Source organism: Toxorhynchites rutilus, chromosome 2, assembly GCF_029784135.1.
Source record: "Toxorhynchites rutilus septentrionalis strain SRP chromosome 2, ASM2978413v1, whole genome shotgun sequence".
In the NCBI taxonomy this organism is placed as follows: domain Eukaryota; kingdom Metazoa; phylum Arthropoda; class Insecta; order Diptera; family Culicidae; genus Toxorhynchites; species Toxorhynchites rutilus.
The window spans coordinates 65,675,614-65,691,347 of record NC_073745.1 but is presented as its reverse complement, the minus strand read 5'-3'; the positions used below and the strand labels follow the sequence as shown (position 1 = coordinate 65,691,347).

Below are 15,734 nucleotides of genomic sequence, written 5' to 3'. Positions count from 1 at the left end.
GGCGTACTATTGGGGATCAAAAAATGCCACTCCTTCTATAGAGTCACTCTCCCATCGATGACAGGCATTGAAGTTGTCGCTTGCCAGACACAAATCAATGGCAAAGACCTCTGCATTGCCTCGATATATATTCCTCCAAGAACTATGGTTGGCCGCCATCAGTTTTTTTATATCATCGAGGCACTGCCGGAGCCGCGGCTAATCTTAGGTGACCTCAACTCCCATGGAACAGCATGGGGTTCACTCTACGATGACAACCGTTCCACTTTGATTTATGATCTGTGTGACAACTTCAAATTGACAGTTTTAAATACTGGGGAAGCAACTAGAATAGCCAACCATCCTGCACGGGCAAGCATGCTAGACATATCACTTTGCTCTTCTTCGTTATCCCTGGATTGCACGTGGAAGGTAATCCAAGATCCCCACGGTAGTGACCACCTGCCAATAATTTTATCGATCGCCAATGAATCAGGTTCTCGTGAGTCAGTCGATATTGCTTATGACCTCACGAAAAATATTGACTGGAGAAAATTTGCAGAAATAATATCTGAAGCACTTGTTTCAATGCATGAACTTCCTCCACTCGAAGAGTATAACTTTATATCGAGTTTGATTTACGAAAGCGCACTTCAAGCTCAAAAGAAACGTGTACCGGCTACCACTTTCCGACGTTGTCCTCCATCACTTTGGTGGGACAATGAGTGTTCAAAGGTCTACCTTGAAAAATCATCCGCTTTCAAAAAATTCAGGAAAACTGGATCAGTGGAATGGTTTCGAAAGTACCAAGCTCTAGAAGCCAAACTAAAAGGTCTGATTAACGCAAAAAAGCGTGGATATTGGCGAAAGTTCGTCAATGGTTTGTCAAGGGAGACCGCTATGAGCACTCTTTGGAATACGGCTAGGAGAATGCGTGGCTGGAACCATACCAATGAAAGTGAGGAATACTCTGACCGTTGGATTTTCAAATTTGCAAGAAAGGTTTGTCCCGATTCCGTTCCTGCACAAAACGTCGTACGCGACATTCCGCTCCAATGCGATTATGAGAATTTTTCGATGGTAGAATTCTCAATTGCCCTCCTCTCATGTAACAATTCAGCTCCGGGGTCGGACAAGATTAAATTCAACTTGTTGAAGAATCTTCCCGACTTGGCGAAACAGCGTTTGCTGAACTTGTTCAACAAGTTTCTGGAGCTGAATATTGTCCCGCATGACTGGAGACAAGTGAGAGTGATAGCCATACGAAAACCCAATAAGCCGGCTTGCGATCACAATTCGTATAGGCCGATTGCAATGTTATCCTGTATTCGTAAATTGTTAGAGAAAATGATTCTACTACGTTTGGACAAGTGGGTTGAAACGAACAATTTGCTGTCAAATACGCAGTTTGGCTTCCGCCGAGGTAAAGGGACGAACGATTGTCTCGCGCTGCTATCTTCTGAAATCCAAATCGCATTTGCTCGCAAAGAACAAATGGCTTCCGTTTTTCTCGATATCAAAGGGGCATTTGATTCAGTTTCCATGGAAATTCTCTCAGATAAACTTCATAATCGTGGACTTTCACCAATTCTGAATAATTTCCTGTACAATTTACTGTCAGAAAAGCACATGTTTTTCAATCATGGCAGCTTGAAATCTTCTCGATACAGTTTTATGGGCCTACCACAAGGCTCCTGCCTAAGCCCCCTCTTGTACAGTTTTTACGTCAATGATATAGATGATTGTCTAACTAGAGACTGCACGCTGAGACAACTTGCAGACGATGGAGTTATTTCCATCACGGGTACTAATCCCGCCGTTCTGCAAAAATCCTTGCAAGATACCCTGAACAATCTGTTCACGTGGGCTCTCAAGCTGGGTATCGAATTCTCTACGGAGAAAACCGAAATGGTCGTTTTTTCTAGGAAGCACGAACCCGCCCAATTCCAGCTTCACCTATCCGGCAAAACGATCAAGCACTCGATGTTTTTCAAATACCTGGGTGTATATTTTGATTCTAAGTGTACCTGGGGGAGACACATTGCGTATTTGAAACAGAAATGCCAGCAAAGAATCAATTTTCTCCAAACAATTACCGGAACATGGTGGGGTGCCCATCCAGGAGACCTCATTCAGTTGTACAAAACAACGATATTATCAGTGTTGGAATATGGCAGTTTTTGCTCCCGATCAGCTGCCAGGATTCATATTCTCAAGCTGGAGAGAATACAATATCGTTGCTTGCGTATAGCCATGGGGTGTTTGCATTCGACACATACGATGAGTCTCGAAGTTTTGGCAGGAGTACCCCCGCTTACTCTTCGGTTCACAGAATTATCCTACAGATTTCTCATCCGTTGCAAGATCATGAATCCATTGGTGATTGATAACTTCGAAAATCTACTCCAACTGATTCCTCAGTCAAGTTTTATGTCTTTATACCATGAGTACCTTACCCACGACGTGCACCCTTCACCAGGCATCTCCAACCAAGTTTGCTTCCCATACTTTTGCAATTCCTCTGTCATTTTTGATCTGTCCATGCGACAAAAAATCCATGGATCACCTACGCTCCGATTATATTCCGCTGATGTTTTCGGCAGAATATGGGAAAGTTAGATCTGATAAAATGTTCTTTACTGACGGTTCATACATAAACGGGTCCACTGGCTTCGGCATCTTCAATGAAAATTCCAGTGCCTCTTTCAAACTCAAAGATCCTTATTCCGTGTATGTCGCTGAACTGGGTGCGATATACTACGCACTGGGGATCATTGAAACATTGCCCATCGACCACTATTTTATTTTTTCAGACAGTCTCAGCTCAATAGAGGCAATCCGCTCAATGAAGGTTGATAAACGCTCATCTTATTTCCTAACAAGAATAAGACAACAATTGAGTGTTTTGGTCGAAAAATTATTCAAGATTACCTTAGCATGGGTTCCGTCTCATTGTTCGATTCCGGGGAATGAGAAAGCGGACTCGCTAGCTAAGGTGGGCGCTTTAGAAGGCACACTTTTTGAAAGGCAAATTGCTTATAATGAATTTTTCCACATTCCTCGTCAGTACACGCTCGTAAGTTGGCAGCGCATGTGGAGTGGAGATGAGTTCGGTCGTTGGTTACACACGATTATCCCTAAGGTCTCGACGAGTGCATGGTTCAAGGTATTGAATGTAGGTCGTGATTTCATTCGCGTGATATCTCGGCTTATGTCCAATCACTACAACCTAAACGCGCATCTCTATCGCATTGGGCTCGCAGCAAACAATCTTTGTGATTGTGGCGATGGCTACCACGACATCGAGCATATTGTCTGGTCGTGTATCCGGTTCCATGCTGCTCGCTCTCAGTTCTCTAGAGCACTGAGTGTACAAGGCAGACAATCGGATATCCTCGTCTGGGATATCTTAGGTAGCCGTGATCCTGATCTTCTGCTTCATCTATGCCTGTTCCTCAGAAACGCTGATGTCATTGTTTAATAGTGTTTCCTTCGTTGTGTCCCTGTTTCATATCCCTTCTATCCAATCTATAAACTTTTACTTAGTCGCGGCAAAACATACACACACTCTTTACAGATACACGGGCCAAAGGTTGTGCAGTCCACTGATCATTCAACAAGAGCCAAAGGTTGTACCGCTCATGACAACTCTACACGAACTGATAATTGCGCCGGCTAGTGACCATTCTATCCTGGATTCCTCGAGTCGAGAAAGACGCACCACGCTAGATATGAGGTACAGACTAGGGGGGCGTTGCTGATTAATGGTCAGCTGCATCCCAATAGGAAGTATCCCGTGTCGGGCACACGTACAGAGCATTGGAGACAGCATCCCAATTACGAAAACACTTGTAATACTAACCTCGAGCCAACCGCGAGTAATCGGTTACATATTACTAACATAGATAATAAGAAAAATTGTCAAAGTATTGAACTCCCGGCCCCGTGAGGCTAACGCCATATGAGCCGTTATAAAAATATATATTTTGGGAAAAAAAATCAAGCCTTTAACGCGACAAACAGACGACAGTAATAGGATATCAGTAGCCTATTTTTATAACATTCCTCCATCAATCACTTGCCGGTTATTTTTAGTAGTATCATTACATATAGAAACACGTAAAGACCATCAATTTAGCTCTACCATATGACACCAAGTATACGACATGCAACAGGAAAAAAAAACACGATCCTATTGGATTAGATTCGGCGATACCGAACCCACGTAAAGTTCGTTTCATGAGTGATTACACATCCCATCATCAAAAATTCAACACCCTCACTTGTGAGCCATAGGTGATTGTGCACTTATGTGGGCGCTTTTGATTGATAACGAACATTCCTCGAGCGTAACATTATACGTCATTGTAAAAACATAACGTACAGTATTAATGGATTGGCTCAATTACACGCATCCACATACACGCACAGAATAATACAGTGTGGAAACGAAAAGCCAAACAAAACACATACATACATACACACACACATGAAGGTATGAAAATGACATCAAAACACAGAAAATACAATGGAAAAACGAAGAGAATAAAGACGAGAATGGAAAAAAAAACACAAAATTCGTTGGAGACGAATGAAAAAAAGAAAAGTTTTTTCGCTCACCCGAAGCGCTTCTTCCTCGGCGGCCTCTTCCTCTTCGGCCTTCTTCTGGAGTTCGTCGTACGACATGGCGACAATGGCCAAGATCAAATTTACAAGGTAGAACGAACCCAAGAAGATAATCACAATGAAGAAGAGCATGTGCCACGGTCCAGCTGATCGTAACACCTGTTTTGCACACCACGAAGAGAGATATGGAGTTGTAAAGTGGTTTGTGGTTTGTGTGGGTTTTTATTTATTGGGTTTTGAGGGAAAAAAAAGAAAGATTCACGCTGTTAAATGATATCTGCCGGTGGAGCGGAACAGAACGGGGCATCGTTCTTCCCGATTAGCTTAGATAATATGGTGGGTTAGGGTTATGCAAGGCAAAAAGGGGGTCACTGGAAGGGAGGTTGTCTCATAATACTTGTTCTCATTCACACATGGATACGAACCAGTTGATATAAATTCTCCCAATAATCTTGGGTCATTAGACGAAAGGCAGATAAGAATGCCCATCCGAAAGTATCAAAACTTGTATACCCGTAATTTGGATTATCTCCATAACCTTGTAAACACATATATCCGTCTTCACATTGTCTGTTGGAGAGAAGGGGGAAGAAAAATGGCGTTAAACAGATCGTAAATCACAGGCTAATGTCAAGAGAAATATAAGGAGGCTTTCATACCCAGCACCCGACGAGTTCCCACAAAGAGGCATGTCTCCACTTTCCGTTTTATACCAGTTACCTGAAAGAAAAAGCGAAGAATTAGAAGACGTTCGCCAAAGTTCCCTAAAGCATATTGTGTGTGTGTGTGTGTGTGGGGGGGCTACAATGGGCCTGTTCACCAACAACCGAGCCTGAGCGAAACGTACTATCGTTTGAGTTGTGCTGCTCCCAGTTCTCATCGGTTAGATTCCCCCAGGAGCCGTCCATCGGGAACACCTTGATACACTTCTGCGTCAACACGCCCATGTAGATCTGCAGACCCATTAAAGCAAACACCGATAACGAAAACATTGTTAAAATTATCACATCTCTGAGATTCTTTACGGACTCTATGACAGCGCCAACGATGGTCTTGAGACCTGTGAAATGGGGAAAATGGGACGGGGTCTGGTTAGTCGGTATGAAACGAAAACACGGTTTTGTGTGGTCACTCACCTGGAACGATGGCCACTGTTTTGAGAGCTCGCAGTACCCTGAATGTTCTCAATGCAGCGAGATTACCCAAATCTATACCCATAGTTACATATCTGCGTTATGTCATCCAAAGGTGTGTCATCAGGTTGTGGGGGTGGATTAACGTTCCGTGGTTAAATAAGACAGGAGAGAGAGAGAGAGAGAGACGGGAGAAGACAGAAAAGTTTGATTAGAATGGGTCATTAGCTTTGCTTTTAATCAAAGTTTTGTCATGTGAATGCGTGTGTGTGTGTGTATGTGAGTGTGTTTGTGTGCCGGGTGTGTGGGTGGATGGATGTGTGAAAAAGTTCCAAGACAGTGTACAGGTGCTTCGTAAAACTCGGTGGTGTGACGATTTGGTCAATTGAGACCGAATTATGGATATTTTGGTCTGGGGCAATGAGAGCCGTCTGTCTGTTGCTGTAAATGTGGGGTATTCTGGTGAGGGAGTTGGAAGGTTCTTTCTCGCTTTTTACTGGATGGTACGGTCTGAATTGTGGGTGGGGAAGAGGTAACATTTTAACTATATCTATATAGGTTTCCGTCGTACGTCCGAGTTTGTCGAGTGACTGACTTCTGAAAGGAGGAGAGTGATAATGGTACTTGTATATTTTCGTTTCCCCGTGTGTTTCAGGACAATGGTGACAACGGCTGGTCCTTATGTAGGCCATGGTGAATGCTACTGTTCCAGGGTTTATATTAGCAGGGATTCACTTAAACGAAGGGAAAACACTGTGTTCCCAGTGCTGTATGTGTTTTTATGCGGTACACAATTATTATTTATTTCACACATTTGTTACGGTTGGCTCATGGAGGAGAAATACCGCGAGGCATTTGGGGGGGAAAGATAGAAAAAAATGATTCCTTTCGCTCAAGCCTGGCTCGTATCCGGCAGGTGGCGAGTTGACGAGGGTGACGAGGTTCCGGCAATGTTTTGTGTTATGTGCATATACCCCGTACCCGACACGGCATATTTATAACACATAAATGAACATTCAAGTCATTCTGCCATTAAAAAATGCAATGTTCCAATCCTGTCACACTCTCGGTGGAGTGGTGAGTGGATTCAACGGGGTTCGAGGTAACGGGGAATTTCTGGGGAGATGGAAGGCGACATCATTATCATTGTTTCTGCTGGTGGAACTTGATGTTCCCATTGCTTGATGTATTTTCGCTGAGATGTTTTTAATATGTGTAGCTTTCATCAGGACCTTGTGAGTGTCGCAGTGCATAGTCAATGCCCCGCATCGTTAGCACCGGGGTACCGAGCAAACAGCAGGAGCATGCGAAACATTCTCCCGAGAATGTGGAGAAAAATATTTCTTGGAAACGCGGAGAATGAGTCGGTCGGATCGTTCCCCCCCTCAATTGGGGGGAAAATTGAGGGATGTTCATCCAGTGCATCATTCCGTGCATCTAAAAACATTCGTGTTATTGCACTTATCATCCTTTTACCTACCGGTTTTGGAAAAGGAGGTTTTTGTTTTGTTTTTAGCGCAACTAAACATCGCATGTTTAGAGGCAATAAATTTCTTGCATATAAGTTCTAAAGCACGACATTTTACGCCGAACCATTTTAGGTTGATGTCAGCATGAGCAATATTAGCGCTCTGATGGAAGTGTAGTTTTATGTTCGGGAAAATAGCAACAATGTTGTATTATCATTTTACCAGTGAGTCAGTCAGTGTAGGGTAACAATTTCAATTTTAGCACTTCTATCCCTCTTGCTACTCAATTTCGGGATAGTGTGCTATTTCATAACAACAACAACAACAAAATGAATAGACATGATGGTGTCGTTATTACCATATCGAAGTAATGAAAACCATTTGAACTATCCATTTTATGGAGGACAGCAAACGGTAAACCTTTTTGAGAAAAATGAATTTTTATTTTAAAATACCTTTTTTGTCTGCGAATTTTTTTCCATAAAACTTGTTGTATTTTTGTTCTGCAAATTAGTATAATTTCCTACTATTCATCCTTTGAAATGAATTTTGTAGGTATCATAGTTTTGAAGTTATAACTTTTTGTAAAAAATAAAGAAAAAAAAATTGGCTTTTTCCAAAAAGTAGTCTAATTATTTTTCGAATATTTCAAGTATGCAAAGTTGCTCAAATGACCCATGTCTTTACACCCACAACGTTTCACTACTATCTGAGATAGTGCTGCAAACGGCCAGTCGAGTTGGCATGAAATTCGTCAAGGGCTGTTTATATCAATTTTTTTAAAATTTTAAGAACACATGTTTTCAAAAAAAACAATGAATTTTATTTTCAAAAAAAAATTTTTTTTCTAAAATTAGTTTGATATTTTTTAATGAAAACCTAAAAATTTTCTACATTTTATTCTTTAACCAACATTTTGTAGATATTATAGTTTTTAAATTAGGATTTTTCGAAAAAAAACTCAACATTCCAAACAAATTCTCACACAAAATCTATCAGAAATACAAAATTTTAGTCAAATAATTAAAAGTAAGAATCTATTCATGTTTTCATTGAAACAATATCATACAAATTTCTGAAAACAAAATCATTGAAAAAAATCTTTTGAAAATCTAATTTATTTTTCTCGAAAACACGTTTTTCTAATATTCTGAAAAAAAATAGAATTATTATCTTAGACGCTTCACTAACTCGTAAAACGTAATTCAATGGCGTGCCGTTCATTACTTCACCGTGAAGTGTGCACGGGAATAAGGCCCCATAGCTCAGTGATTGAATTTGAATTGCAATAATGGCAAGCGCTCCATTTACTTCACCCTTCAGTGGGGACCTCGACCAGTCTTCCATGTTTCACATAAAACACTGCGTACGAGACCCATGAGCAGGATTATTAGGTGGAGCAGATGGCAGAATTTACGAGCGTAGTGTGCGTGATAACATGCGCTGCCATAGCTACTTTTCACATTGTGACGTCAATACTTGTGTTTATATTCAATTACCTTCCACATCTATGTGAAAACACTTTTTTGTGCAAGTTTCTTATCAAATGGAAACAGATCTTCTCGTGGATTTCCCACTGAATATGCGTTTAATGGGCTAGTTTGCAGTGGGTATTTGCGAAATGATGTCGGAAAAGATAAATAAGAGTGATATTTTCGTGTGTCATTTTCACTCTCTCATCTTCATAGAAACAAACAAATTTTCGTTATTTTCGCGATGATATGATGATGTTTTGAAAGCTCCCAGTGTATGTGATTTGAGAAAAAATAGTTTACAATTAAGCAACATTTCATTGAAAATTCTGCTATTTCCAAAGACTATGAATACGACTGTTCTCTGCCTTTACACACGGTGTGTTGGTGTGTTGACATGGAAAAGGGAAGGGAAGCATCACTCATGACAATGGGTGCTGCGTCTCAAATTTTGGGCAAATAAAACACACCTCCTTGTCTGTTCTGAACAAAATAAGCGTCAATTGATATCAGAGTTCTTCACAATTGATATCAAATAATGCATCAATTTATAAATTGAATTTATGTATCATCCGCTATTGCTAGTTATTTGAACAAGTACTAAAATTGAATAGAGTGTGGCGGAGATGTTTAGTTACTCACATCAAAATACCAAGAATAGGTGTAAACTTTCCTGAAAACATGCATCTAAAACAAATTTCTGGGTATTGGTTTATTTAGTTGGCCATCATTTGTATGATGTCGCCCCGCTCTGCAGTCCGTTTCCCAGACTTCAATGTGCATCATGCACGGGAAAAAATCTCACAGAAAGTTTCTTTCTATTGAGAGAATGTTTTCTTTTCATGGGAAAAACTATGAATTATTTAATCAGACTTGCAAAATTTGCATAAACTCATAGACTCTGAGTTCATGCAATTTTTGCAATACAATCTAAATTTCTAGTTAGTTTAGTGGCAAAAGTATTCTACAAAGAAATTTTTTTGAAGGAATAATTTCTCTCCGTGCATGAAAGGAAACGAAGAGCAATGAATACTGCGACAACGGGTGGTATTGTTTTGTACATAATGTGCTTGAATTATAAATATCGCGTTTGTTTATGATGTGAGAAACGCATGTTTCTGTTTGTGTATCATTGGGTGCGTTTCATTAAACACTAGCGAAAAGCAAGTCGTGTAGAATAAAAACATGGAATTTGAACATCGCGTACACATGTGTAAGTGTTTTTCGGAAGACTGACCTCGACCTAGAGGACCAGAAAAAAAACATGGGTTTTTTCACGATTTTCGGGATTTGGTAATGTGTTCGCATTTTACAAGATGTAGAACACTATTGAACAATGGTGTTAAGCTGGGAAATCAACCCATCAATAGATGTCAACGAGTAAGAGACTTAGGCGTGGTGTTAGATTCGAAACTAACCTTCGTTGACCATTATGATACATCCATAGAGCAAATAATATGTTGAGCTTCATCAAACGCTTTAGTTATCATTTCCACGATCCGTACACAATAAAAACATTGTATATTATATATGTCAGATCAATTCTCGAATACTGTAGTATTGTATGATTCCCATACATAACTTAACACGAAGACAGGATTGAATTTGTACAAAAACAACTTTTATTATTTGCGCTTTGTAAACTAGGCTGGTCTTCATACCATCCCCCTCCATATGAGGCACGTTGCATGCTAATCAATATGAGGGGCTTAGAATGCAAGGGGTGTAAGTGACTTGATCGATTTCTCTTTATCAACTTTCTCTTTCTCAGTGAGAAAGATTTCCCTCTATGCCTGATTTAGTGCAAGAGGTCAAGGATTTGACCACTGCAATACAGTGGAATTGCAGAAGCATTATTCCTAAACTAGATCAGTTTAAATTTTTAGTTCACAGCTCTAACTGTGATGTATTTTCTCTCTGTGAAACATGGCTTTCTTCAGCCGATGAGCTGAATTTCCACGATTTCAACATTATTCGCCTCGATCGAAATGACTCGTTTGGTGGCGTACTATTGGGGATCAAAAAATGTCACTCCTTCTATAGAGTCAATCTCCCATCGATGACAGGCATTGAAGTTGTCGCTTGCCAGACACAAATCAATGGCAAAGACTTCTGCATTGCCTCGATATATATTCCTCCAAGAACCATGGTAGGCCGCCATCAGTTCTTTGATACTATCGAGGCACTGCCGGAGCCGCGGCTAATCTTAGGTGACCTCAACTCCCATGGAACAGCATGGGGATCACTCTACGATGACAACCGTGCCACTTTGATTTATGATCTGTGCGACAACTTCAAATTGACAGTTTTGAAAACTGGGGAAGCAACCAGAAAAGCCAACCCTCCTGCACGGGCAAGCATGCTAGACATATCTCTATGCTCTTCTTCGTTATCCCTGGATTGCATGTGGAAGGTAATCCAAGATCCCCACGGTAGTGATCACCTACCAATAATTTTATCGATCGCTAATGAATCAAGCTCTCGTGAGTCAGTCAATATTTCGTATGACCTCACGAAGAATATTGACTGGAGAACATTTACGGAAATAATATCTGAAGCAATTGTTTCAATGCATGAACTTCCTCCACTCGAAGAGTATCGGGTTTGATTTACGAAAGCGCACTTCAAGCTCAAAAGAAACGTGTACCGGCTACCACTTTCCGACGTTGTCCTCCATCACTTTGGTGGGACAAGGAGTGTTCAAAGGTCTACCTTGAAAAATCATCCGCTTTCAAAAAATTCAGGAAAACTGGATTAGTGGAATGGTTTCTAAAGTACCAAGCTCTAGAAGCCAAACTAAAAGGTTTGATTAAAGCAAAAAAGCGTGGATATTGGCGGAAGTTCGTCAATGGTTTGTCAAGGGAGACCGCTATGAGCACTCTTTGGAATACGGCTAGGAAAATGCGTGGCTGGAACCATACAAACGAAAGTGAGGAATACTCTGACCGTTGGATTTTTAACTTTGCAAGGAAGGTTTGCCCCGACACCGTTCCTGCACAAAACGTCGTACGCGACATTCCACTTCAAAGCGATTATGAGAATTTTTCGATGGTGGAATTCTCAATTGCCCTTCTCTCATGTAACAATTCAGCTCCGGGGTCGGACAAGATTAAATTCAACTTGTTGAAAAATCTTCCCGACTTGGCAAAACAGCGTTTGCTGAACTTGTTCAACAAGTTTCTGGAGCAGAATATTGTCCCACATGACTGGAGACAAGTGAGAGTGATAGCCATACGGAAACCCAACAAGCCGGCTTGCGATCACAACTCGTATAGGCCGATTGCAATGTTATCCTGTATTCGTAAATTGTTAGAGAAAATGATTCTACTTCGTTTGGACAAGTGGGTCGAAACGAACAATTTGCTGTCAAATACGCAGTTTGGCTTCCGCCGAGGTAGAGGGACAAATGATTGTCTCGCGCTGCTATCTTCTGAAATGCAAATCGCATTTGCTCGCAAAGCACAAATGGCTTCCGTTTTTCTCGATATCAAAGGGGCATTTGATTCAGTTTCTATGGAAATTCTCTCAGAGAAGCTTCATAATCGTGGACTTTCACCAATTCTTAACAATTTCCTGTACAATTTACTGTCAGAAAAGCACATGATTTTCTCTCATGACAGCTTGAAATCTTCTCGATACAGTTTTATGGGCCTACCACAAGGCTCCTGCCTAAGCCCCCTCTTGTACAGTTTTTACGTCAATGATATAGATGATTGTCTAACTAGAGACTGCACGCTGAGACAACTTGCAGACGATGGAGTTATTTCCATCACGGGTACTAATAACGTCGTTCTGCAAAAGTCGTTGCAAGATACCCTGAACAATCTGTTCACGTGGGCCCTCAAGCTGGGTATCGAATTCTCTACGGAGAAAACTGAAATGGTCGTTTTTTCTAGGAAGCACGAACCCGCCCAATTCCAGATTCACCTATCCGGAAAAACGATCCAACACTCTATGTTTTTCAAATATCTGGGTGTATATTTTGATTCTAAGTGTACCTGGGGGAGACATATTGCGTATTTGAAACAGAAATGCCAGCAAAGAATCAATTTTCTCCAAACAATTACCGGAACATGGTGGGGTGCCCATCCAGGAGACCTCATTCAGTTATACAAAACAACGATATTATCAGTGTTAGAATATGGCAGTTTTTGCTTCCGATCAGCTGCCAGGATTCATATTCTCAAGCTGGGGAGAATACAATATCGTTGCCTGCATATAGCCATGGGGTGTTTGCATTCGACACATACGATGAGTCTCGAAGTTTTGGCAGGAGTACCCCCGCTTACTCTTCGGTTCACAGAATTATCCTACAGATTTCTCATCCGTTGCAAGATCATGAATCCATTGGTAATTGATAACTTCGAAAATCTAGTCCAACTGACTCCTCAGTCAAGTTTTATGTCTTTATACCATGAGTACCTTACCCACGACGTGCACCCTTCACCAGGCATCTCCAACCAAGTTTGCTTCCCATACTTTTGCAATTCCTCTGTCATTTTTGATCTGTCCATGCGACAACAAATCCATGGATCACCTACGCTCCGATTATATTCCGCTGATGTTTTCGGCAGAATATGGGAAAGTTAGATCTGATAAAATGTTCTTTACTGACGGTTCATACATAAACGGGTCCACTGGCTTCGGCATCTTCAATGAAAATTCCAGTGCCTCTTTCAAACTCAAAGATCCTTATTCCGTGTATGTCGCTGAACTGGGTGCGATATACTACGCACTGGGGATCATTGAAACATTGCCCATCGACCACTATTTTATTTTTTCAGACAGTCTCAGCTCAATAGAGGCAATCCGCTCAATGAAGGTTGATAAACGCTCATCTTATTTCCTAACAAGAATAAGACAACAATTGAGTGTTTTGGTCGAAAAATTATTCAAGATTACCTTAGCATGGGTTCCCTCTCATTGTTCGATTCCGGGGAATGAGAAAGCGGACTCGCTAGCTAAGGTGGGCGCTTTAGAAGGCACACTTTTTGAAAGGCAAATTGCCTATAATGAATTTTTTCACATTCCTCGTCAGGACACACTCGTTAGTTGGCAGCGCATGTGGAGTGAAGATGAGTTCGGTCGTTGGTTACACACGATTATCCCTAAGGTCTCGACGAGTGCATGGTTCAAGAGATTGAATGTAGGTCGTGATTTCATTCGCGTGATATCTCGGCTTATGTCCAATCACTACAACCTAAACGCGCATCTCTATCGCATTGGGCTCGCAGCAAACAATCTTTGTGATTGTGGCGATGGCTACCACGACATCGAGCATGTTGTCTGGTCGTGTATCCGGTTTCATGCTGCTCGCTCTCAGCTCTCTAGAGCACTGAGAGCACAAGACAGACAATCGGATATCCCCGTCCGGGATATCTTAGGTAGCCGGGATCCTGATCTTCTGCTTCATCTATACCTGTTCCTCAGAAACGCCGATGTCAACGTTTAATGATGTTTCCTTCGTTGTGTCCCCGTTTCATATCCCTCCTATCCGATCGATAAACTTTTACTTAGTCGCGGCAATACATACACACACTCTTTACAGATGCACGGGCCGAAGGTTGTGCAGTCCACTGATCATTCAACAAGAGCCAAAGGTTGTACCGCTCATGACAACTCTACACGAGCTGATGATTGCGCCGGCTAGTGACCATTCTATCCTGGATTCCTCGAGGCGAGAAAGACGCACTACGCTAGATATGGGGTACAGACTGGCGTTGCTGATTAATGGTCAGCTGCATCCCAATAGGAAGTATCCCGTGTCGGGCACACGTACAGAGCATCGAAGACTGCGACATACCAATTATGAGAACACTAGTAATACTAACCTCGAGTCAACCGCGAGTAATCGGTTACATATTACTAACATAGTCTAAGCAAACATTGTCAAAATATTGAACTCCCGGCCCCGTTAGGCTGACGCCATATGAGCCTTAATAAAATATATATTTTGGATAAAAAAAAAAAACTTTCTCTTTTGATCATAACTTAACTGCAAACACATTCCCAGCTTATTTGACAATGTGGACGATAGGTCGGTTTCTATAGCAAAATCAAATTGGAACGTTTTTGTGCGCTGAGTTATTCACGAAAGAAAAAGTTGATGAAGAGAAATCGATTAAATCACTTACACCCCTTGCATTCTAAGCCCCTCATATGAAAAGCTTAAAAGAACGTCGGAACTTCTATTGATTTTATTTATTATTGACATCATATCCCAACGAGTGGACTCAGAAGAAATATTAGGAAACCTAAATTTTTACGCACCGATTAGGCACCTGAGAAACCCTAACATTTTCTACATAGATTACCGAAGAACGAATTATGCCAAATATAGTCCTATTAATCGCATTATGTGCCTCTGTAACGAACACAGTGAAATAATTGATGAAACCATGTCAAGGTCAATTAAAGACTCTGTGAATAAAATAAGATATAGTTAAATTTCACTGTAATATTTGGGCAGTATATTTAGTCTACGCTGGTTTGATGAAATAAATAAATGAAACTTTTTTTTTTGATTATCCTCTTTTGAATTGAACGGATAAATTATCTAGTCAGCTCACTTTGCTTTTTTTAGTTTTATGTAAGTAGTTTTAAATATTAAGTAAATATTAAATATTAAGTGTTAAGAGTGTACCGGTCTACAAATTTGATTGACGACAATAAATAAATAAAAAAATAAAATAAAATAAGGTAAATGATTTTGGTTAGTCCAGTCGAAAATGTGATCATGGTTTGTCCATTGTTTTCAATGCTCTAGTTCAGCGCACCTGTGTCAAATTAGGTATTTAATTATTTCAAAACATATAAATAATATTGTCTTCTTCATGATTCACAGTAGTTATATAGTATATTTTTACGGATTCACATGTTTTAAAGGATTATAAGATCCACATTCTATTGGTGTCAATGCGCCCCTCACTTGAGCTAACTTTTAACCCTCCTGTACTCGCGTGCAAAATCATAACACGTATACTCGCGCACGGTGTCACAGACCGAAAATTGAACTTCTCTGTAATGTTGCCATTGTGTATTTTTCAGGTTTTATT

General features: G+C 40.7%; 1 protein-coding gene across 50 annotated transcripts in view; it reads right to left on the bottom strand.

Annotated features, from left to right (window-relative positions):
- The window catches only part of LOC129765188 (sodium channel protein para), a 338,936-nt gene that overhangs the window by 127,401 nt on the left and 195,801 nt on the right, over positions 1-15,734 (bottom strand). For all 50 annotated transcript variants that reach the window (XM_055765192.1, XM_055765154.1, XM_055765144.1 and 47 more), the window contains 5 exons: positions 5,742-5,833; positions 5,453-5,665; positions 5,265-5,325; positions 5,031-5,175; positions 4,600-4,764 (listed from right to left, as the gene is read on the bottom strand). In XM_055765192.1, coding sequence (XP_055621167.1) covers positions 4,600-4,764; positions 5,031-5,175; positions 5,265-5,325; positions 5,453-5,665; positions 5,742-5,833 — 676 coding nt within the window. The remainder of the gene's footprint in view (positions 1-4,599; positions 4,765-5,030; positions 5,176-5,264; positions 5,326-5,452; positions 5,666-5,741; positions 5,834-15,734) is intronic.